The sequence below is a fragment of the Arabidopsis lyrata genome (assembly GCF_000004255.2).
Source record: "Arabidopsis lyrata subsp. lyrata unplaced genomic scaffold ARALYscaffold_3, whole genome shotgun sequence".
In the NCBI taxonomy this organism is placed as follows: Eukaryota; Viridiplantae; Streptophyta; class Magnoliopsida; order Brassicales; family Brassicaceae; genus Arabidopsis; species Arabidopsis lyrata.
This window is the reverse complement of record NW_003302553.1, coordinates 10904837-10929349: the sequence shown is the minus strand read 5'-3', so window position 1 is coordinate 10929349 and position 24513 is coordinate 10904837. Positions and strand designations below refer to the sequence as shown.

Sequence of the window (24513 nt, the reverse complement as noted above, 5' to 3'; positions counted from 1 at the left end):
ATTAATTATGTATGTAGTATTTGTGTGCCTATAGTTTGGGTTCGACACATTTAAACGTGACATGTACGAGTGTGAGTGATTGATTGATAGAGTATACGGATGCACTTATAACCTTGTTGAATGACTACAATTATTGGATTCAAGAGCGAGGTATATCACTTTATTGTGGATAAGTAAACATTTTTAAAGATTATGAAAATAATATACTACTTTATTAATTTTACACCTATATATATATATATATATTAGTTCAATTCAAAGGCAAAAAAAAGTTAATAATATGTTATAATAAAAATTAAATAATGGTACTTGATAACCCGACCAGTAGCACCAATGGGTAACAGCTGCATGAGGATTACATATCCATATATTATTATATTAGTTTATGCGTCGCATTATGAAACATCAACCAAATGAAGTAGAAGGAACAAAGACACAACTGTTTAGTTTAAGTTCTTTCTATGTCCTACACATCTTTATTTGTGAAAGTGATTAAACAAACGCATGATCCAAAGACCCGACAATTAATTGAGATATGTTGATTATCTAGGGGTGTTAATTGGGACAGTCCAACTCGGTTTAGTCTCGAACTTCAATTATTATCTAAAATATCTTGCGACTCTGGTCAGAAAAGTTTTTGAACTGCTAAAATTTTGACCAAATCCAACGTAAAATGATTTAGCTGGAATGATATATTCAAAATCATAAACAAAAAAGCCTATATATCTGACTGCCCTCTTAAAATAAAGAACCCTAAAATCTATTGAAAGTTACGGTAAAATTTGTTGAGAATTAAACTCGAGTTTTTACTTTCAATTATGAGAATTTGAGTTTATAAGAGATTGTGTGTTTGAGCCTCGATCCCTCCACTCAAACTTTATCCTAAAGTCACAAATGTTTATAGTTACAAATGTAATCATATCTACTTTTCTGTTTTGTTGGGGTCGAAAAAGAAAATACATCTTCAGAAAAAGTCTCCAACTTAGAATTGTCAAATCGGGCAAAATCGTACAAAAATATTCATGAAGTAACATGCTCTATATTTGAGCACTACGAATAGAAATGATACATATGTACAAACACGTAACTGTGCAATTTCTCGAGCATTAGTTTGTTTTTCTTCTTTTTTTGTATAGAAAATGTGATACGTGAGAGTGATAGGTGGAAGCAAAGCGAGTGAAGGAAATAGACAAGAGAGGCAAAACAAGTAAACTCAGCTTTGTCTTGTCATGTTCTGTAGAGTGGGATTCCACTCTTTTTGTTCATGTCACCTCTCTCTCAATCTAAGTAAATTTAATTGCAACTTTAGCCTCTCTATATATTCCACAACTTTCTGTACTTCTCACCACTCCAAAACTACTTACAAACAACACATAGAGGTGGTGAAAGAAGATGAAGATCTCGCATAAACGAGTTGGGTCAGGTCGGATATCGAAACTCCGGTGTTGGGATTGGTGTAAGGAGCAGAGAACGCGTGCTTATATCATCTGGAGGTGTTTGATTTTCTTGTTACGGTGGGATGACTAATGATCGAAAAAGAATAGTGATCAAGCTAAACGACTCGTTAACACACTTTGTACAAAGTCCAAGAAAAATCAGTGGAGATTTGATTCAGAATGCTTTTCTTAGAGTTTTTTAGAAGAAACGTATGTGTATATGGGTTTTATTGAGGTTTGTTTACATAGTACACTTTCTATATATTTTATGTTAGTTGCTCCAGTTATATAGTTTAGTCTACGAAAACGTAAGTAAATCTGACAAAACGGCTGATGGTTATTGGCAAGTTAAAAAATAAAAAAGCATTTACGTTTTAGCCAATTTGTATATGAGTATATCATTCACTTTATATTTGAATTGCTTAAATAGATAAAAAAAAATTAATATGATTCATCACAAAGTTCTCTACAGAGATGACTCTGATGTGTGGGGAAAGACTAGGTCCCGGCGGAAACTGAGCCATTCGTGACTATGAAATGGCGTTGAATTTTCCAATTGTATATTTCATGGAAAATAGATTGATTGGACTTGTGAGGATACAAATTCTTCAAATATCACTTACGTCATGAATTAGTTGATATAAAAACAGAAATCAGTATGACCTTAAATACTTGGCCAATAAATACCATTACTGAAAATGAAAAATTAAAGTCAGGAAACAAAATGTTGGTGAGTATGATGTATGTTTGTGCTCTTACTTTTAATTTCATATACTCTTTACCGGCTCTTTAAGACATAATTAGTATTTCCTCGGTTTCAATTTCTTTGTACTTTTAAAGTTTTTGCACACAGATTTAAAAATCACAAAAATTTAATTTAATTTCTCTTTTACATAAAATCATCATTAATTACAACTAATTCAACCAATAATACAATATGCTGTAAAATATAATTGGGCAAAAATTATTAAATAGATTTAATTTTGCATAAAAACTTCACAACAACATTTATTTTGTAACAACAAATTTTTGGTTAATCTACAAATAAATTGAAACAGAGGGAGTATATCTTTTACTACTTCCAAAGTGTCGTGTTAAGGTTTTATTTTTTAATTCATAAAGAGTGTTTTTTGATGTTTTCAATGCATATTTTTAAATAAAATTTTAGTTTTCTCTCTGCTTTTCAACATATAAATTATAGAGAAAAACTAATTAAATGTATTAACAAAGAGTAAAAGAGAAATTTATATATTTTTTTTAATTTGTGTGGAAATAGTAGGATGACACTATTTGTGAAAGAGAGGGGATATAAATTAGAATTGGAAAACTATTTATAAATGATATACAGTAAAACCTCTATAAATTAATAATGTCGGGACTAGCAAATTTTATTAATTTAGAGAGGTATTAATTTATCGATAAATTAATAATTATTAATTTATAGAGAGATTTTACTAATTTTATAATTTCTTAAAAACATTTCTATTTAAAATAATTTTTTTTCTTTATAAGTAATATTTTTTAAAAACTAATTACAAATAGAGAAGCAATTATTAAGTTTAAAAAACAACACAAACTTTTTTCGAATAATAGAGTCATATTTTATTAAATTTTTGACATAGAATATTTTAAATATATATCATAGTAATTCAAATATGACATATATAAATTTATATCATATATAGGGAGACTCACAAAAATGCCCCTTTTTCAATACCCCTTTTCAAAAATGCCCCCTTTGGATGTCCATTTTTAAAAATACCCCTTTTATGTATAAAATGACTAAATTACCCTTCTTTTAATAAAAGATATCATAAATATATAAGGAAATATAACAAAATTAGGTCCACAAAATACAAAATATTTTTTGGCGGGAAAAGTGATCCCCCAATTTTTCCCGCCAAAACACTTGTAAAAATTTGTAAAACCTTTTAAATACCTTGTAAAATTTTCCCGTAAAATTTTTTCCAGCCAAAAAATTTTTTTTGCGGGAAAAGTGATTCCGCAAATTTTTTGGCGTTAAATTTTTGGCGGGAAAAATTTACAAGGTATTTTAAAGGGTTTTTACAGGGTATTTATAAGGTTTTACAATGTATTTTAAAAGGTTTTACAACGTATTTATAAAGTATTTATAAGATATTATAAGATTTTACAAGCTATTTTATAAGGTTTTACAAGTTATAAGGTTTTACAAGTTTTTTATAAGGTTTTACAAGTTATAAATACCTTATAAAACCTTATAAGTACCTTGTAAAACCTTTTAAAATATATTGTAAAACCTTACAAAACACTTGTAAATACTCCGTAAAACCTTTAAAATACCTTGTAAATTTTTCCCGCCAAAAAAATTTCGGCAAAAAAATTGCGGAATCACTTTTCCCGCAAAAAAAAATTTTTGGCGGGAAATTTTTTTGGCGGGAAAAATTTTTACGGGAAAATTTTACAAGGTATTTTAAAGGTTTTACAAGTGTTTTGGCGGGAAAATTGCGGGATCACTTTTCCCGCCAAAAAATATTTTGTATTTTGTGGACCTAATTTTGTTTCAAATAAGGGTAAAATGGTCATTAAAAATTAAAAGAGGGCAAACTTAAAAATGGACTCTCAAAAGGGGCATTTTTGAAAAGGGGTATTGAAAAAGGGGCATTTTTAACAATTTCTCTATATATATATATATTGATAAGTTTATACAATTATTAATTTATGATATCAATTGGACCATATGTTTATATGAGATTTTTAAAAAAATTATTATCTTATTAATTTATCGATTTATGTCATATTTTACACTGGTCCCAACTCGGGACCGGAAGAATTTATTAATTTAGAGAGGTTATTAATTTAGAGAGGTTATTAATTTATAGAGTATTAATTTATAGAGGTTTTACTGTAATAGTTCTGTCTTAAAGAGCTAGTAAAGAGTATATGAAATTAAATGTACGCGCACAAACATACATTTAATAGTTTGGTTACTTCTAGATCAGGGATTAAAAATAAAATTGAAACTCGTCTAGCCGGGCATGAGAGCCCAATAAAAAAGGACCGAAGCTTACCGGAAACTCTCACCAAAAGGTAAAATATGCCGATATTATACGAGTTAAGATACCAAAACCTATATTCCTAATTAATCCAAACAGAATTAGTATGTTTCGAAACAATATTTTCACTCTCTCTTCATTTTTTTGGTTTCTTCTTTATTAGAAACACTTTCTATGTTCCTAATTAATCCAACTTTTTAAAATATTTGTTTAAAAAAAAGTATATTTTTTAAGTTTTCTATGCTTTTTTTATTAGTTAATGATGATTAACTGTAAACTACAAAAAAAGAATTGAATACTATTGGTTTACAATTATAGAAAACTTGTTAATCATAAAACTTGATAATTTAAAATCCATTTTTATATGTCAAAAACTAAAAGTAATTGTAATTGTAATAAATACCCATATGTTTGAAGCATGTTTATTTTCTTAATATATGGACATACCACATGCTTAGTTTCACATGATTAACCGTTTAAGCCCATGCACGGTTTCCCTGCCCATGACGACTACACTAATCACAATGCATGGAAGATTAGCTAATTGCCATGAAATATATATTAGCCTTAAATAATAATAATAAAAATAGGAGAAAGATTAGCCTTTTTAAAGGACGAAGTCGATGATCATACAATTTATCCCGAGGGTCAAATCCTACTTGCTACTTGCTTAAAACTAGTCGTCACAACAAGGTTTGTACCGTACGTGTGATTCTATTTCCTAAGAGTTTTACATGCATGATCTTTGACTTTTTCATCGGCCCTCCCAATCTCTCGCCGAAAAACAAAAACAAAACTCATCTCTCTCTACATACTAAAACAAAACATGTCTTCCACAAACTGAAAATGATCATTCGAGTTTTGTACAAGGTACTATTTTTTTTAGATAAACAGTTAATCTAGTTACTAATGAGACCAATTACCGAGTCTCCAATATAAATATCTCAATCTCAAAGCTTCATTTATCAAAAAAAACACACAACCTCTAGAAAAAAATCAAAATCCAAACAATGTACACTACAAGAAAACATAGCAATTTCCGACGAACATTTCCGACGAAATATTTTGTCGGAATTATTCCGACGGATTTCCGGGGAATTTCCGACAAACTTCCAAGAAAATAATATTTCGTCGGAAATTCGTCGGAAACATAAAAACTTTTCCGACGATAAAAATTCGTCGGAATTTCGTCGGAAATATTTGTCGGAAACCATGGAAAATTCCGACAATCCAATGTCATCGGAAACTGCTCGGAAACTTGTCGGAAAATTTGTCGGACACAACGAGGTAAACACGTGATTAACCACTTTAGAATTTCCGACGAATTTCCGACAAACCTTTCCGACTAAAATTTTGTAAGAAGTTCGTCGGAAATATTAAAGGTAAACCACTTTAGAATTTCCGACGAATTTCCGACAAAATGTTAGTCGGAAAAGTTTTATATATATACTAGACAACGAAAGAATCATAGACACAAGAAAAAAGTTGAAAAAAAAAAAAACAGAAACACAAGAAAATCTTGGAAAAAAAAATGTCTTCTCATAATATTTATAAAATTAGAGAGTGGATGTATAATCGATTAGATGATGAGACCGGAGCTATGAGGCAGGAGTACAAGGAAGGTTTAATGGAATTCATGCAGTTTGCATCTAATCAAGAAATGACGCGTATCGAAGGTATTATGGCATGTCCTTGTGTCAAATGTTGTAATGATCATTTTCTTGCAAAAGACATTGTTTGGAATCATTTATATTGGGGAGGTTTTACACCAGGATATTATATATGGTTTTTTCACGGGGAGGATTTTAGATCGGGTCCTAGTAGTAGTCGTGAAAGAAGAGATGAAAACGTTATAATTAGCGATGAGCATATTCACCAGGAAGAAGATAATGTAATTGGAATTGGTAGTGGTGAATTTCATGATAACGTAGAAAATACTAATGTTGCGGAGGAACCCAACTTAGAAACACAGGGATTTTTCGATATGTTAGATGCTGCAAATCATCCGATATATGCAGGATGCAGAGAGGGTCATTCTCCTTTATCCGCCGCAACACGTATGATGAACATCAAAACAGACTACAATTTAAGTGAAGATTGCGTTGATGCGTGGGCTGATTTTATCCACGATTATCTACCAGAAGATAATTTATCGCCAGTTTCATACAACGCAATCCAAAAATTGGTATCTGGGCTAGGTTTACCATTCCAAATGATTGACGTGTGTAGAGAAAATTGTATGATTTTTTGGGGAGATAATGTAAATATGTCTCAATGTCGTTTCTGTGGTGCTGAAAGGTTTCAGGTTACTAGTGGGCGAAACAAAATACCATATAAGCGTATGTGGTATTTGCCCGTGGCTGATAGGTTGAAGAGGTTGTATCAGTCAGATCGGACAGCGGAGGGTATGCGATGGCACGCTGAACATGAATTCACCGGGGAGATTTCACATCCATCGGATGCAGCGGCCTGGAAACATTTTTGTTCTACATATCCAGTCTTTGCTAATGAACCAAGGAATGTCTATCTTGGTTTATGCACGGATGGATTCAATCCATTTGGAAAGTCAGGTAGAAAATATTCTTTGTGGCCAGTAATAGTCACCCCTTACAATCTCCCACCTTCCCTTTGCATGAAAAGAGAATTTCTTTTCTTAACCATTTTGATTCCTGGTCCAAACCACCCTCGTCGTTCACTTGATGTGTTCCTACAGCCGCTTATAGAAGAGTTAAAAATGTTATGGTACCAAGGGGTTTGGGTATATGATGTCTCCACAAAGACAAATTTTAACATGCGTGTTGTATTGATGTGGACTATTAGTGACTTTCCCGCATATGGCATGTTATCGGGTTGGACAACTCATGGAAGACTGTCATGTCCATATTGTCAAGATAATACAGATGCCTTCCAACTAAGACATGGCCGGAAATCAAGTTGGTTTGATTGTCATCGTCGTTTTCTAAGACGAAATCATCCATATCGTCGTAGTAAGACGTTGTTCCGCAAGAACAAGAGTATCCGTGATCCACCGGCACCTGAGTATGATGGTGATTATATATTGAATCAATTTCGTGATTTTGATGTTGACTGTACAGCATCGGTAGGCGGTAATGGCCATGTCCGAATAGATGGATATGGAGAACATCATAATTGGCATAAAAAAAGTATCTTCTGGGAGTTACCGTACTGGACAAATCATCTACTCCGCCACTGTCTTGACGTTATGCATATTGAGAAGAATTTCTTTGACAATATAATTAACACCATTTTAAATGTCGCGGGTAAGACTAAAGATAATGTCAAATCCAGAATGGATTTATCCGATATATGTGCGCGCGAGGATCTCCATTTGCTTGCAGACGGAGTAGGTCCTATTCCTATATGGAGATTAGATGCAAGCAAGAAGACCAAGTTTTTTCAGTGGATAATTGATGATGTTAAATTTCCTGATGGCTATGCATCAAATCTATCATATTGTGTTGATGATCACAGTGGTAGATTAGCTGGGATGAAAAGTCATGACTGTCACGTCTTCATGCAGCGTTTACTACCATTTGCGTTTACACAACTCCTACCAAATGTTGTCCATGAAGCAATTGCAGGTACAAACAACTTATCTTTCAATTATTTTAATATGTTATTATTCATGTATATATTCTTTTTTTGTTTACAGTTATTAATTAAATTGCAGGGATAGGTGCATTTTTTAGAGATTTGTGTTCAAGATCTCTAACAGTCGAAGGACTACATACACTTGAAGATAATATCCCGATTATCATTTGCAATTTGGAGAAATTATTTCCCCCATCATTCTTTGATGTCATGGAGCACTTGCCTATCCATCTACCTCGTGAAGCAGCACTAGGCGGTCCAGTTCAGTACCGGTGGATGTATCCTTTTGAGCGTTTTATGTTCCATTTGAAGAAAAAAGTTAAAAATCTTAGCAAAGTTGAGGGATCAATAGTAGCTCAAAGCATAAACGAGGAGACTTCTCATTTTTCGGCCTACTATTTTGCTCCAAATGTCCAAACAAAAGCAAGAAAACCATGTAGGTACGATGATGGGGGTGTGCGGCCTTTTTACCATACATCTGTCCCAGATATCTTTTCTCAAATCGGGAGACTGAGTGGGAAGAAAAGAGAAGTATGGTTTACAGATCAAGAATTTAATCACATTCATACTTACATCCTCCGGAACTGTGACGATGTCATACCATTCGAGAAGTAAGAAACAAAATTCATACCTTAATAATACGCATATATTATTTGCAAAATAATTACTTATACAAAAAAACAAATGTCTGTAGGATCTTTGATGATCAAGTGTCTGGAGCGTATCCAAACATGACAGAGGCTCGAAAAGAGGAAATGAAGCAGACACAATATGCTAATTGGTTAAAATATTATGTAAGTTTTCACCGTTGATTTTACATATATTATGAACATGGTTACTATTTATTAAAATCGTACATTTGCTTGTATGTTTTGCAGATCAAATCAGCCGCAAGTAGGCAGGAACACTATCCAACATGGTTTGAAGAGTTGGTTGGAGGTCCTCTATCAAGGGCAATGGCATACCCGATGTATTGGACTCGAGGCTACGTTTTCATAAAACGTCCAGGGATTACTAACAGAAAAACAGTGAATTATGGGGTCGTTGTTCGTACAGATTCGATAGACTACTATGGTGAAATTACTGATATATTAGAGGTTGAATATCCGGGAGTCATAAATTTGAAATGTATACTCTTCAAGTGTGACTGGTATGATCCTAGAGTTGGAAGAGGTGTTAGACTTACAAAGTATGGTGTCACAGAGATCAACTCGACTAAGCAGTTAAGAAAGTACGATCCGTTTATACTTGCATCTCAGGCAGCACAGGTTTGCTACATACCATATCCACAAGTAGGTGTTCGACAATATCCATGGATTACGGCTCATCAAATAAATCCAAGAAGCAGAGTTGATGGGGTGAAAGAAAAGGAACCGCTACAACAAATTGCAGTAAACGAAATTACGCAAGTAGATCAATCTGTCGGTGACATTCCCCTCGTTGATATTGAGAACATATAAGTCGAACAGATATGGGAAAATGCGGAAGACGAAGAGGATGGAGAAGAGTTTGAAGATCAAAATGATTCTGCTAGTTCAGATTATTCTTCCGATTCTGAGTAAATCAAATATATCTTCTTTAGTTTTATATATATATATTTTATAAAATCTGTTTAAATGCTTTTAAATTTATCATATTATATGCATTATAATTTATTTGTTAAAAAAAATCTGTTTCTATTTTATAATAATTAAACCATTCTAATATTTTATTTTATTCATACTTTCGTCGGAACTGTCGTATGAAACGTTTGAGATTAAATTTGTACCGCTTAAATATATCTTGATACAAAACAGGGTATATTTAATTAAAGAAATACTTGACACAAAATAATTAAAATTATTTAAATTAATATACCCTGTTTCCGACGAATTTTCCAACGACATTATTTTCTCCTACGGAAAATCGTCGGAATTAGGCTATATTGAATTAATTTATTTTTTTTACTTTTCTTTCAGAAATACTGAAGCGGGAACATTTTCCGACGAATGTTCCGACAAATTTTTAAATTTCGTCGGAAAATTCGTCGGAATTAGTTACATTAATTTCTCTGACGCCCGGGAAAAGTAAACGGCAATAAATTTAATACCCAATCTCCGACGGAATTTCCGACGACCATATTTATCGGAAATTGGACATTAAATCTCGCGAATTCCCGCTGCATTGTTTCCGACGAATTTCCGACAAATACACAATCTCCGACGGAATTTCCGACGACCATATTTGTCGGAAATTGGACATTAAATCTCGCGAATTCTCGCTGCATTGTTTCCGACGAATTTCCGACAAATATGGTCGTCGGAAATTGTTATATATATACGACTCACAGATTTTTACCTCTTACACACTTCTCACCTCTCTCTACAAAATCTCTCTAAAATTTCTCTGTGATAAACAAACGTTAAGGTAAGATGTTTAGTTTTATTTTCTTCATAATTTTTTTTATAAAATTCAAAAGACTAATTATAAATTTTTTATTTGATTAAGGAGATGGATAATGGATCGTGGAGTGGATATATGGCGTATTGTAATGAACGTGGGTTTGCTCCGGATTTGAATCTTGGTTCCGAAACCCAACCACCGGATGATTTTCCCATGGAGGACACGGAAGTTCCGGAGACGGAACCATTGGCGATGCCTACACGGAATGATGATGCAAATCCACTCGATTCTATGACGCTAGACCAATTACTCCGTGCTCCGGGTCGAGAGAAATTGAAAAAGATCGACCCAAGCCGTATGAACGGAACAACTTGGTAAGAAATTGTATTATTTAATTTATAGTTTTACGTAGATAATCTCAATTAAATAATTTGGTAATTATAGGTATAGATTCGATAAAAGATTCACAAAGATTATCAAGAAAATCATGGAGAGCGATTTCCCCGATCCCGCTCCGAATATTACGTCGGTCTCCGGAGACACAAAGAAACGTTGGTTTAAGGCATTTGCGGTTAGTTTATTTAAATAAAATTTATGCTTTATTTACTTTGTTTATAATTTTAGCTAAAAAAATTAAATTTTAAAATTTTACAACACTAAAAATATATATATTTTAAATTTTTTAATATTGTAGCAAAAATTTTATTGGGATTATGGTCTTACGGCCGAAGTACAAGAAAAATTTGAGGAGATATGTGGGAGTCGTTTATTGGATTATGTTTATGGATGGAAAAAGAAATGGCTTAACGGGAAAGAAAAGCCAAAATGGATGCGAGAAAACGTTTGGCAAGGGCTTATTGCATATTGGTTACAAGAGCAAAATAAATCCCGTAGTGAAACTAATTCTCAAAATCGCAAGAGTGAACGCGGAGGCTATGGCATGGCTAAACATACTTGTGGATCAATGCCATATGTCCGGAAAAAGGAAAAAATGGTAAATAAAAATTTAAATTTTTTACATTTCAATTTGCATTATAATAAATTTTATTGTAAATTTTTAACTAATAAATATTTTAAATGCAAGCGTAATCCCGAAACCGGTGAGTATCCCGATATGGTGACATTCATGGAGGAGACTCACAAACGGAAATCGGACGGGACATTTGTTGATAAAAAAGCTGAGGCAATAGCTCGTCGATGTCGGGAGATGGAGAAAGAGAAACTCACACAATTGAGTCAACATTCGGACACGCCTGCTGATTATCAACTCACCCAAGCAGAAAAAAACAATATTTTCCGATCGGTAAGTAATAGTAATTAAAATAGTATAATTTAGATAATATGTTTTATTTCCTAACAACATTTTCATTATAATAGCAAGTTGAAGTTAAAAAAGGACGTAGATTTGGATTCGGTTCCATTCCGTTTGACGAAGACATGGGCGGAAGTTCGTCATATTCACATGCACACGTGAATTGTCAAGAAAACGCAGCCGAAATCATCGAGTTGAAGAGTCAATTAAAAGATTGTAAGTTTTGGATGGATATGATGGCCCGTCTTCATCCCGACATCGTTCCGCCTTCTCGCCAAGATCAACCCGGAAATCAAAATGAAACAAATAACGTTGACACTCTATTTGATAATATATAATATTCGCGTTTGTAATAATTTTTAGTTGTTTAAGAACTTATTAATGTTTAATTATGTTTTTTATATTATGTGGTGAATTTTATTTTTTTTAATTATGTTTTTATATAATATTTGTGTTTGTTTTATTGAATTATTACAATTAAATTAAATTAATATTATTTAATTTAATTAATTATATTAATTAACAATAAAATATAAATATTTTTTTTTAATAAAATATAATATTTCGTCGGAAATTCATCGGAAAATAATAAAAAAATACGATTTGTCGGAAATTCGTCGGAAAATATTAAATATATTATTATATTATATTTTGTCGGAAATTCGTCGGAACGTTCCGACGAACTTCCGACGATTTGTGGTCGGAAAATCGTCGGAATCGTACTCGATCTTGCGGCGTCGTTTGTAGGAATCTCCTCGGAATGGCGTCGGAATATGCCGTCGGGATATCGTCGGCAATTTTCCGTCGCTATTCCGACGGACATTTCCGACACCTTTCCGACGGGCTTTCGACGAATATTTCCGACGATTTTCCAACAAATATTTCCGACGAATTTTCCGACAACTCATCTCGACAGAAATTTCCGACGAATTTCCGACGAATATTGTTTTCCGACCAGAGAATTCCGACAAACTTGGTGTAGTCGGAAATTCGTCGGAAACATCCATTTCCGACGAATTTCCGACTATTTGGTTTGTCGGAATTTGCTATGTTTTCTTGTAGTGGTACTCTTCATATTCTCTATCCAAACGCCTAGTTTATGTCCCTATCTTGGCCGTCCAACTCCTCCTTGTACGTAGCGTTTCATCTTACCAATCAGTATCTCAACCACAAATGCTTCGTCAGTGAAGGCAAATATAAGCATGATGCTTCCGTCACCATCATATTACAGTGTCGCGGCGACTCCTTCGGGTCCAATTGTGGCTCTTGCTATGTCACTGCCATCGACGGGGTAATGTCTCTCCAACATGGAAACGTTAATTAACTAATAATTTAAAAGAATGATTTTTTAATATATTTATAATCTTATTTAATTAAAAATTTTGGTATAGTGATTGAATCATAGTCCAATTTCGTATTAAGTAAAATCCTAAAATTTTAAGATATTTACTTATAATCAATTAAATTAGCCAAAAAACCCTTTAAAACTTATTATCCCTATTTTCATTACAACACTTCATATCCCTAATATTTTCACACACTTGTCGGTTTTCGATATATTCCTTTTGTTGCATTGTAATTAATGTCTTTTTCAAAATGCTTATTGCTTAGATAAAACATTTAATTAAAAATATAGTAAAATAAATAATTTAATTTATTAAGTGGTAGTCATACTCTTGACTATATGTTAATATAATCTTGTCAATATAATAGTTGATTATTTTTTTTTGGGTAAAATTGACTAATCATTGGTTGACTAATATTTTTAACTCTGAATTTTGATTTATTTTACTTTCTTACTGGTTGTCTTGAAAACTTGATTCAAAGCGGATGACAAATCACAACCAAATGAGTGTACGTATTGATGATTCGAGAATATAATGTTGCAGGTTTGTAGGGGCCAATATAAGATCGCGCGTGCTAGTTCGTATATTGATTGACTCTTGATGCTTCACATAATCAATTTTAGCGTAACAATGGATGTAAGTATGGGTTGCAAGGTACAGTAGAGATTTAAGAGGTCATATGTTCGATCTTCGTTGTGAGTGGTGTGTTCTCCTTAATTTAACATGGTATTGGTTCCGTCGTTGTACGAACCTACAGACGCAGCAAGAACTGCATGCCAGAAGATCAATATATAGAGAAACACTTACAAGTCTGTATAAACATATCGTGTCCAATTATCTTATGTTATGGATCAACTAAACTAAAGCCCCCGATCCTCAGTAAGCAATTTCACTCATTTCATCGAGCAACCACTTGTGTACAAAGCTATTGTAAGAGACATGGACGATGAGTTTTGTCTATAGGAAAGGAGGAAGAGACTTTGGAGGCAGAGTAGGAGAGTGCATGTCTTTGGTGAATTAAGATGCCTTGACTTTGGATAGATGCTTCTTCACTTCCGGTCAGTTTCTGTAGGCCTTTACTCTTGACTTTCGCTTCCTATTTCTTTATTGTTTGGTTCCTACTTTTTATTAATGAAATTTTAAATTTATTTGGTTGGTGTGACATAAGTAGTTTTCAACTTCATGCTAAGCATAGTGAATCATCATATATTATTGAAAACTGAATCTGACCGTTGTTGCCACACAAGAAACAAACAATCTAGAACATATTACATGCATGAGTTTACTATTGTTCAGTTTTACATCAATTTACTATTGTTCGGTTATTCTCATCTTCGGAGTGTGAGGTTGTGAGCTGTAGTGTGTGATTCAGTTTGCTACGTATGTATTCCATGCAAGAATAAATGAATAATTACTTTAATCTAAGTTAAGCAGAAAATATCTTTATATGCGAAATCTCGAAATATGTTTGGCTGAACACACATATATATATATATGTACATTCCCATTACCATGAATTGACTAATATACACACTCACGCATAGATACGTCTAACGAGAGTTTCTATGGTATATTTGCGTAAAACTAATTTGGCAATGTAATTTGACAAGCATAACCATATGCACCGTTTAACATAATTTGATAAGACGACAAAACAAAAGGAAGTTTGATAAGAAAAAAAAGCAATCACACATTTATTTCTTCCTGTATTTGCTTGGTAGCATTAGACGAGAAAACGTTGAAGATTTCAATCAACACGAAATAGAATACTATTAGATGGATTCGGTTGTTTACTTTTCAGTTTTATATATCAAATGTACAATGAAATCAAACTATAAAATAGCACCTTGAGATACGTTCGGCTAATAGGCGAGGCATGTGATCACATGGTTAAAAATCGGTCGGTTCTCGTTTATGTTTGTCTTACCGAGTCTTGGTTCATTATCTTCGGCGGGAGGGGATGGGCATGGCGTGGACTTAACTTTATTTTATTAATGATGACTTCTAGAAAACAATAGCCACAATTCTAAAGTATTCGACTCCATTTTGGTCCTATTAGTTACAAATCAAAACAATGAAAAATTATGAAAGATTCACAACTATTTCAGATTTTTCTATGCTTCACGCTTTTCAGGTATTACCGGTTATTATACGGCGGCTTTACGAACACTTAAAAACAATATTTATGTCATAGTCAACTTGAAAAATCACTAGTCAATGACTTAAAGACCAGGAAGTTTCTCTCCGCATTTTGTCTAGAATATCTTCGTTTCTAGTTATGTTCCTAACGTATGTTTTGGAAGGTTTTGTTATCAGAAACTTCAGCAAAGTTTTTTTTAAAGTTCAGCAGACCAAGTCTTAAAATCGTATTTTAATGTAAACAAAAAGAGAAAAGTAAAATTATAGAAGAACATGAAAATATGAGATAGTACGAAAAATCATTAAGAAGATTTTTAGAATCCAATAAAACTAAAATTTAGATCTATGGAATCTAAAATAACGTGATAATTTTAAGTTCACGAAAAAGAACTCTTACTGTATTATTTCATAATATTGTGTATATTCTGCAAAGTTTACCATAGAGTTTAATAATCTACTTAACATTTTTGAAGTACAAATTTGCTCTTTCCAATCGGGTCGGATTTTTTGTGATTTTGACCCGGAAATCTTAAATCGGATCTTTCCTTATTTTTTGGCAAAATTCAAAAACAAAATTAATTAATAAATTCTAAAAATATATATTTTCTCAACTAATTACTACACCCAAACCCTTTATTTATGGCATATTCTTTCTGATATTTATATATAAGGAAACCAAATATGATGATTTAATGCTAATATAACAAATTTGAGCTAATTTCCTAAAACTACTCTACCTAATTTAAACAAAAATATATGATTCTCATTTCACTTTTATTTGATTTATATTTATATTATTTTAAATTATTATAAAATATATATAGTTAATAAAATTTTAGATTTTTTTCTACATATGCTATGTTTCAAATTTTTTAAAACGGACATATATTACTCAATCAATAAAGAAAAAAATATATGTACAATCTAAAGTACATATTTGCTCTTTTTTTTGGGTCAGTTTTGTTTTTTTTTTTAATTTTGACCCTCAATTAAGTCTTTTGGATACAAATAATGAGACTTTCCAAAAAAAATCCTAGCAATTTAAATGATTGATTTCGTATATATATATGTAGTTATTACTAAATATATATCTACTTAACATTTTTGAATTACATTTTTGCTCTCTCATCGGGTCGGATTTTTTTTCTGATTTTGATCCGGAAATCTTCAATCGGATATTTCCTTAAATTTTGGCAAAATTCAAAAACGAAATTAATTAATAAAATCTAAAATATATATATATTTCTCAACTAATTATTATATCCAAACTCTTAATTTATGGTATATTCTTTACGATTTTTATAGATAAGGAAATCAAATATGATGATTTAATGCTAATATAACAAAATTTGAGCGAATTTCCTAAAATCTCTCTAATTAGTTTAAACATAAATATATGATTCTCATTTCACTTTTATTTGATGTTATATTTAAATTATTTTGAATTATTATAATATATACATATAGTAAATTTTGGTTTTTTCTGCATATGTTATAATTCAAATTATTTTTAAACAGACATATATTACTCAGTTGATGAAGAAAAAAAGTATGTGTGCAATTTATATTAACATTTTGAAAAACAAATTGCGCAATTAATCAGGTCGGTTTTTTTTTTATTCTGACCCGAAATTGAGTCATTCGGATCTTTTCTTAATTTCTACAATTATCTAAAATGGGAGAATATACCACGGGTGAAATCCTAAAATTAACAAATCAAAATACAATTGTAAATTATTTTTACGGGTTGGTCCAAAAACACTTAATTTAAAATATATATATATATATATATATATTTATATATATTATGAAAACCATTTGAAAGCAAACTTTTAAATTGATTCGAATTATATGTCTTTTAAATAAAAGTGTTATTAAAAAAATTACAAAATGATGTTTAATTTCACAGGACGGAATTATATGGTGGGATGGGTTTGGGTCGATATTAATATGGGACAATATACCACGGGTGAAATCCTAGAATTAACATATCAAAATACAATTATACAATCTTAAACACTAAACAAAATAAATACAACTTAAATTTTTTTATGTTTTAGATACAACGCATATGATCCGCGGTATACAACAGAAAATATTATACACAGCAAATTCATTAGTTTATAAAAAGAATTAAAAAAAAATCAAATAATTAACCCGCGGTGTACCGCGGGTCATATCCTAGTTATAATACTATAACTGATATGTTAATCGTCACGGATTCATCTCGTTTCACCTAGTCGACCTTCTACAGTATATAATATTTATTTTAAAATAACATCAAGTTATTTAAAGACACATACAAAGGAAAAAGAAATGACAATTAAGTTGATTTAAACATAGATACATATAGAAACCAACATACTCCAATATACTACATTCACTTTTGGTTTTGAAAAATATATTTTCTTCCTTTATTAAAAGATCTGGTGTACACAATTCCTACAAATAAAAAAATCTGACACCAAATTTTCTTAGGATTGATCACATCATATTTAATAAGCTTCGTTGTATTTTTAAAAATGGTATTATGATTCTTATATGTATTGTATATATGTATATATAAATAAACAAAATACAAGTATACTGAAGACACGTTTATAGAATAAAAATCTCAAATTTAACAATGATTGATATATATAAAAGAAAAAGAAAAAATAACAAGCTAATCCAATAATCTATATATACATTTTTAGAGTACACTTAGCAAATAAATCCTGGAGTTCCACCTTATTTACGAGTCCATGCCATTGACATTTATTATTACTTTTACAAAATTTAAATAAAAGATATTAACCAAACAATATCTTGCCTAATTTGTTTCTAAAAATCTCTACACCATCTTTCCATATATCTTCAAAAAACTTTTATAGCAAATATTTATATTAACATTTTACATAGCAATAAAAATACTAATTTATAATAATCAAAATATTCACATAGAAAAATCATATACACATACAGAAAAAAAAAACTATATATATCATCATTTAAGCCGTTGTTTTATTTAAATTAAAAAAAAAACACAAAAACTTGAAATCATATACTTTATATGATAAATTTAAAATATATATTAGTAGTATAAATTTAAAATCGTTCAAAGAACGGTATACCACGGGTGAGATCCTAAAATTATTAGATTTTATAACAATAATAATTTATTTTCTTGGATTTTATAACACTAATAATTTAGCTAACGAGATAATATAGACGGGTTTATATGGGATGACGGGTTTGGGTCGATATTAATAAATAACGGTATATCACGGATGAAATCCTAAAATTAACAATCAAAATACAATTATACAATCTTAAACACAAAACAAAATAAACAATATTAACAAAACAAATCCAACTTAAATTTAAAATTTTTAGTTATAAAAAAACCGACCCACGGTATACTTTAGAGTAAAATATTCAAAATTTTAAAATCCACCATACATCGTTACTTAAAAAAAAATGTATGTTTTCGTATCTATACTTCAAAAATTGATAGATGGATATCTACATTTAAAAATACAAATTAATATGATATATCTTCAGTTAATCTTTAAAAAAATAACATTACATTTTTTAAAAAAAACTATAGCCCCGCGGTGTACCGCGAGTTAAATTCTAGTTATATATTCATTTTTGTTTGCCAGCAATTCTATATTCATTTTTGTTTGCCAGCAATTCTATATTCATTATTCCCAAGTCCAGCGAGAAAATCACAATTCTATAAATGAATAACATACCACTAGTATTTATCTGAGCATCACCCTCCTCGTCATCATCGCTTTGTATCGTTCCTCGATCTATTTCTCACACTTTTTTCACTTAAGGGGATGCTCTATTTGTAGTACTCATGCACCTGAATGAAACGTTTCAAAAATAAGTCAAAACTACAGTTACAATCTTATAGACCAATAATAATGTAAAGTACTACTTATAGTTATTGAATTCATTTTTTTTAATAATAAGGGTGTCCATGTGTGGATGCAGATAATAAAATAATTATTACATTTAAAAAATCTATCAGACATATAATCGACACAATAATGTGTGATTAATTTGGTCATGAAGATAATAGTGTAATTAACTGATTAAACCTTTCTTAATAAAGGATCCGTCCAATGTGAGCGATGGAATTAAGGACTTAGAAGTCAGCTTTACAAGCAACGACACAAAAACAAATGGACGTAGGATGTCAGTACCAAAGACATCACCACCATTTGATTTGTAAACTATGTGATGTACGTCAAGCTATCAATTTTAAATTTTGTTTTTGTTGTCACGTCTTTAGCGGGAAGGAAAACGAAGGATACAATACTATCGTCGGCACAAAAGTTCCCCACGCAAAATCCTTCTTTGAAGGAACCAGACCACTGTTGAACAGTTTGTATAATTAGGAGGAGACAAACTCAATACAAGAAAAGTATAGTCGAGGTGTAATTTATCAAACAGAAATTTTTGAAATACATAAATTATCCATTACAAACCAAATAAAAATTAGTTCAAACTGAGTCCTCGATCATCCCTCGGAACACAAAAGACAGAAACGGTAAATAAATAAAATAAAAAACGATCTTATCATGGGCGGCCACGTCGGGTGGGACGCCTATTAAAAAGAAGTACCTGAGTCGTCCGAAATACTTTCCTCGAGCGTTTTCGCTTTGGAATCTGCGACATGTGTTTTGAAGAAATGAGTATTTTGGACAGTGAAAACCATCAATTAAAACTTGCCTTAGCCATTGATTCCTCGTCACTGTCCTCGTCACTGTCCTCGTCACTGTCGTGGGGGTTTGGCAGACTAGACTTGGAAATAAAAATCTCCTGTTGAGAAACTCTCAAATAGTTAGACAATGAAAAATTGCAAACTGATACAAGCAAGCAAGAGGGAGATGAGGGATGAACTTACCTTTTGTTTATGTTCTTCAGAGGAGAGATGGCTGGTGAAATCTGTCACGCTTAGGCCAGTGAAGTCGCATGACTTGCAAAAAAACGACGAGGCAGAGTCACCCGAAGCAGTGCACGTGCGAAGAACATAACTTGTTGTCTCCTGAGACCTCGCCAGTAGGGTTTGCCAGAGCCACTCTGCAGTATGGTACAGACGTGACATACTCTCAGGAGTATATGTACGTGCCAGAACAAGGTTGTAGTAACGGCTTTGTTGAGCCAGAGAAAGGCAGAGAGACAAGTGTTCCACTCTATCAGATATGAGCATTATTGTAGCTGGTGGCGGATTATGCGCTTTGAAATGCGTCAAATTACTAAATATATATGCGCCTACCCTTCCTGTACGAATAAAGGCAAAGGAGAGTTGAAGAAACCAAACTCTTTTAAGTTTTAAAAAAAAAGTAAAAAATAAATTCTGGAGGATTAATAACAAACTGGTGTGTTGAACAAGGATTCGAGTGGAAGAGAGCCCCTGCAGGACGTGAGGATGTGCATTTTCCAGGTTTCCCATGGCAGTGATGGTTATAGGACCACAGTATCCCAAATCCTTCAAGGCCCCTTCTATACTTGGACGCACCCTGCGAGCATCATAACCATCGGGAACTGGACATGTGTCCATGTCCCACCACACAGCCGTTTTAGAATTCACGTACTCAGGCGCCGCTTGGTCGTTCATCTAAAACATCAATAGACCAACAAGTTTCATGCACGTTTGGGGTATATACCATAAATAAAAACCAAGTATTAGTTAAAACTTGCCTTTGCCGTTATGAAAGGTGAGAAGTCTGGCACACTAAAATTCCTAATAGTCTTCTTCTCCTGTTGAGAGAAACTCAAAATAGTTAAGACAATGAAAAATGTATCTGATACAAAGAGAGAGAGAGAGATGAGGATGAGCTTACCGTCTTTTTATGTTCTTCAGTGGAGAGATGACTGGTGAAACTTGCAACGCTTAGGCCAGTAAATTTGCATGCTCTGCATACAAACGAAGACAAGGCAGAGGACGAACTGCATTTCCGAAGAACATAACTTGTTGTTGTGTCCTGAGACACTGAATCTGCCGCCGCCTCCAGTAGGGTTTTCCAGCGCCAATCTGCAGTATGCTCGATACGTGACAGAGTACCACCAAATGAACGTGCCCGAACAATGTTGTATCCCCTACGAATTTGTTGATTCCGGCCAAGAGGGAAAGACAATTCTTCCTCCACCTTATCGGATATGAGCATTATTGTAGCTGGTGGTAAATTATTGCTTTTGAATTCCATCAAATCACTGAAAATGAGTGTGCCTACGCAATCTGTGAAAGCAAAGGACAGATGAAGAATCCACAAACTTCCAAAAAAATTAAAAAAACTCCAGAGGATTAATTAACTAACCGGTGATGGCGTGTTGAACCACGATTCCAGTGGAAGAGAGCCTTTGCAGGAAGTGAGCAGTTGCTTCCTTCAGGTTTCCCATGGCTGTGATAGTTACAGGACCATAGTATCCCAACTCCTTCAACGCCCCTTCTATTATCGGACGGACCCGACCAGCATCATAACCATCTGGAACCGGACAGGTGTCCATGTCCCACCACACCGCCGTTTTAGAATTCGCATATTCAGGCAACGCCTTACTCAACATCCCTACCTAATTTTTTTTTGACAAGCTCAATTTCTCGCTACAAAACAACATTTAAGCTATGGAACAACGAAATTCAAACAGAAATTGAAAAACCATTTTAGCTTCAGAGGACTGAAAGGATCTAGAGCTGGAAACCTTCTGGAAATTGTTGTTTCGGCGAGAGAAAGAAGAAGGAGGCGAGAGTCTCTGAATTTTGGCTAAGTGTGCTCTAGGGTTAGTACTTTTAGTTAAAAATAAATTTGATTTGGGTTTAAATAAGTTTAGTCTAAACTTATAACCGTAAAGCCAAAATTACCTCGCGGTGCACCACATGTCACTATCTAGTTTGATTATTATGCTGAAAAGGGAAAAGTTTTCCTTGCATAGTATATTGGACCACAAACCGGTACAAGTACTTAACCAACATTACTAAATCGATTGCATATTGTATCTTATTATATAAAGTTGGGTTTTCGAAGTTAGTAACTCAAGAGATCGCGACACGTGTCATATTTATCGGTTATAGATGTTGACACATGTCAAAAAAATATTTGTTTTTAACAATTTTAAATATGTAAAAAGATAATTATGAGAAAATATTAAAATTTAAATAAATTTGAAAATAGAAAAAATAATGTTAAGAAAATTATAAATAAAATAATTTTAAAAATATAAAAAGATAATGTTGACAAAGCTCAGAGGAATGAATTTTCTCTACTTCATGTAAAGTGATTTTTTAAAAAAACTATGTCGATAATTACGGGTAAATATATGTATTTTTAAAATATATCGTCGAATTAATTAAAAAAGAAACCTAAAATTTTCATCCCTACTTCATGAAAAGTAAATTTTTTTAAAAAAACTCTTTCGATAATTACAGGTAAATATATGTATTTTTTAAATGATGAATTTTCCCTACTTCATGAAAAATGAATTTTTAAAAAAACTCTGTCGATAATTACGGGTAAATATATGTATTTTTTAAATATATCGTCGAATTAATTAAAAAAAAAGCCTAAATTTTTTACCTCTACTTCATGAAAAGTGAATTTTTAAAAAAACTCTTTCGATAATTACGGGTAAATATATGTATTTTTTTAAATCTATCGTCGAATTAATGGAAAAAAAAAATTTAAAATTTTCACCGCATTTCAGTTTATACCTTGATATGTATTCATATCAGCTCATATGGATTTATTGCGTTTTATAACTGTTAATATAAGTTTATAGAATTGAAAAAAAAATTATAGAAATTATAATTATGTTTTTATTATGGTTATAAATTTGGAGGATGTGGAAAAAACCATATGTATCGATGCATGAAGATTTCAGTAATGTTTCAACTGATTGGTCTAGACGTTATCATCGTATGATAAAGTAAGTTTTGATCAAAAACTAATTATTTTGGTATTGGTTATATGTTTTAATAATTGGTGTCGAACTATTTTGTTAACGTTTAGTAGGTTGATACTCTATGATTTATTTTATTGGATAAATGTATAATATGTTTTACTTTTGATGTGATTATTTAGGGTTAGTGTACTAATGTTTTTGTGGATGCGAGGATTTAGAGACGTTTGATATGTTTATTGTGTTATAATAGAGGTTTTGATCTAAATGTGATATTTTTGTATGCTTTTACACGTTTTGATAAGTTACAAATTCTTTTGTAAACGTTTATGAGGTTGATACGTAAAGATTGATTTCACCGGATGAAGATATAAAATTTTGAAACATGAATGATAATGTAAAAATATATAATTAAAATATATGAAAATAATTAATAAACAAAGAGAAAATTAAATTAGATAATTTATAAATACTTTATAGAATATCTAATTTTATTTTTTATACGGGTTACAAAAATTTTAGTTATAAACCCGCGTACGCTGGTCCTAATTTTATTTTCTTACACGGTTTATAAATTTTTTGTTTTAAACCCGTGTATACGCGGGTCCTAATCTAGTTATTAATAAAAGATAGGATAGATAGGATAGATAAGAGGGTCCGAATGGTAACCGCATTTTTTGTAGTGCGGAGAAAGCAGTATTACAGTGCGGTACGGTTTCAACTGCGGTACGTACGGGAGAAATATATTTGAGGTACAAAAAGCGGTACAGATTATAGATTATATATATATATATATATATATATATATATATACCGTTAATACACAAATTGATTAAAATATAAATTTAGTTTTTAACATACATATTGTAAATATTATTAATTGTTTTAAAATAAATAAAATTTTATTATAATATACCAATTTTATTTATCTATATACAAATAAATAAAATAATACAAAACCTGTTACTACAATAAATTTTGAATTAAAAAACTGTAGATTAATAAATATTGAATTAGATATTATTACAATAAATATTGAATTTGATATCAGAATTTTTAAAAAAAAATTTCTTGTATTTTTTTTGGAATTTTTATAAAAAGAAACATTTAGAAATGATATTGTATCACTGATATTAGTATATGTGATTTGTATGTGAGTTGAATTCCTCCTATATGTTTAGGCCAGTAATTAGCGATGTTGCAAAATATTCAAGCGATGTCATCAGTTTGTTCATCCTTTTAAGGCGTGTAACAAATGAACAATCTACTTAGCATCAAATGACGAATACAGTCAAGGAAATGAAAGACACTAAAGGAAACGTTGATAAGAAGATAAGAACCTCCCAGAGAGTAGCTCATGG

At 31.6% G+C, this 24513-nt stretch overlaps 4 protein-coding genes across 9 annotated transcripts in view; 3 read left to right on the top strand and 1 right to left on the bottom strand.

Annotated features, from left to right (window-relative positions):
• The first annotated feature begins 352 nt into the window (after positions 1–352).
• LOC110230398 lies at positions 353–1719 on the top strand. The gene has a single exon (XM_021033193.1). It carries the CDS (start codon positions 1393–1395, stop codon positions 1525–1527), a length of 135 nt encoding a protein of 44 aa, XP_020888852.1. The 5' UTR covers positions 353–1392; the 3' UTR covers positions 1528–1719.
• Positions 1720–8529: 6810 nt separating this feature from the next.
• Positions 8530–9553, top strand: LOC110229787. The gene is made up of 3 exons (XM_021030649.1): positions 8530–8694; positions 8778–8877; positions 8962–9553. Exons 2-3 carry the CDS (start codon positions 8815–8817, stop codon positions 9541–9543), a joined length of 645 nt encoding a protein of 214 aa, XP_020886308.1. The 5' UTR covers positions 8530–8694; positions 8778–8814; the 3' UTR covers positions 9544–9553.
• A 1020-nt stretch (positions 9554–10573) lies between these two features.
• On the top strand, positions 10574–12115 carry LOC110229933. The gene is made up of 5 exons (XM_021031119.1): positions 10574–10839; positions 10910–11036; positions 11160–11459; positions 11550–11768; positions 11843–12115. Exons 1-5 carry the CDS (start codon positions 10574–10576, stop codon positions 12113–12115), a joined length of 1185 nt encoding a protein of 394 aa, XP_020886778.1.
• Positions 12116–19649: 7534 nt separating this feature from the next.
• LOC9321641 overlaps positions 19650–24513 on the bottom strand; it is a 12767-nt gene continuing 7903 nt past the window's right edge. For 4 of the 6 annotated variants that reach the window (XM_021031743.1, XM_021031745.1, XM_021031746.1 and 1 more), the window contains 7 exons: positions 21577–21829; positions 21103–21497; positions 20960–21019; positions 20636–20876; positions 20163–20539; positions 19988–20077; positions 19650–19924 (listed from right to left, as the gene is read on the bottom strand). In XM_021031743.1, the coding sequence (XP_020887402.1) occupies positions 19835–19924; positions 19988–20077; positions 20163–20539; positions 20636–20876; positions 20960–21019; positions 21103–21497; positions 21577–21829 (1506 nt within the window). In that variant the 3' untranslated portion in view covers positions 19650–19834. Of the gene's footprint in view, positions 19925–19987; positions 20078–20162; positions 20540–20635; positions 20877–20959; positions 21020–21102; positions 21498–21576; positions 21830–21916; positions 22348–24513 lie in introns of those variants that run through there. The other 2 variants (XM_021031744.1, XM_021031748.1) reach the window with 2 other exon arrangements.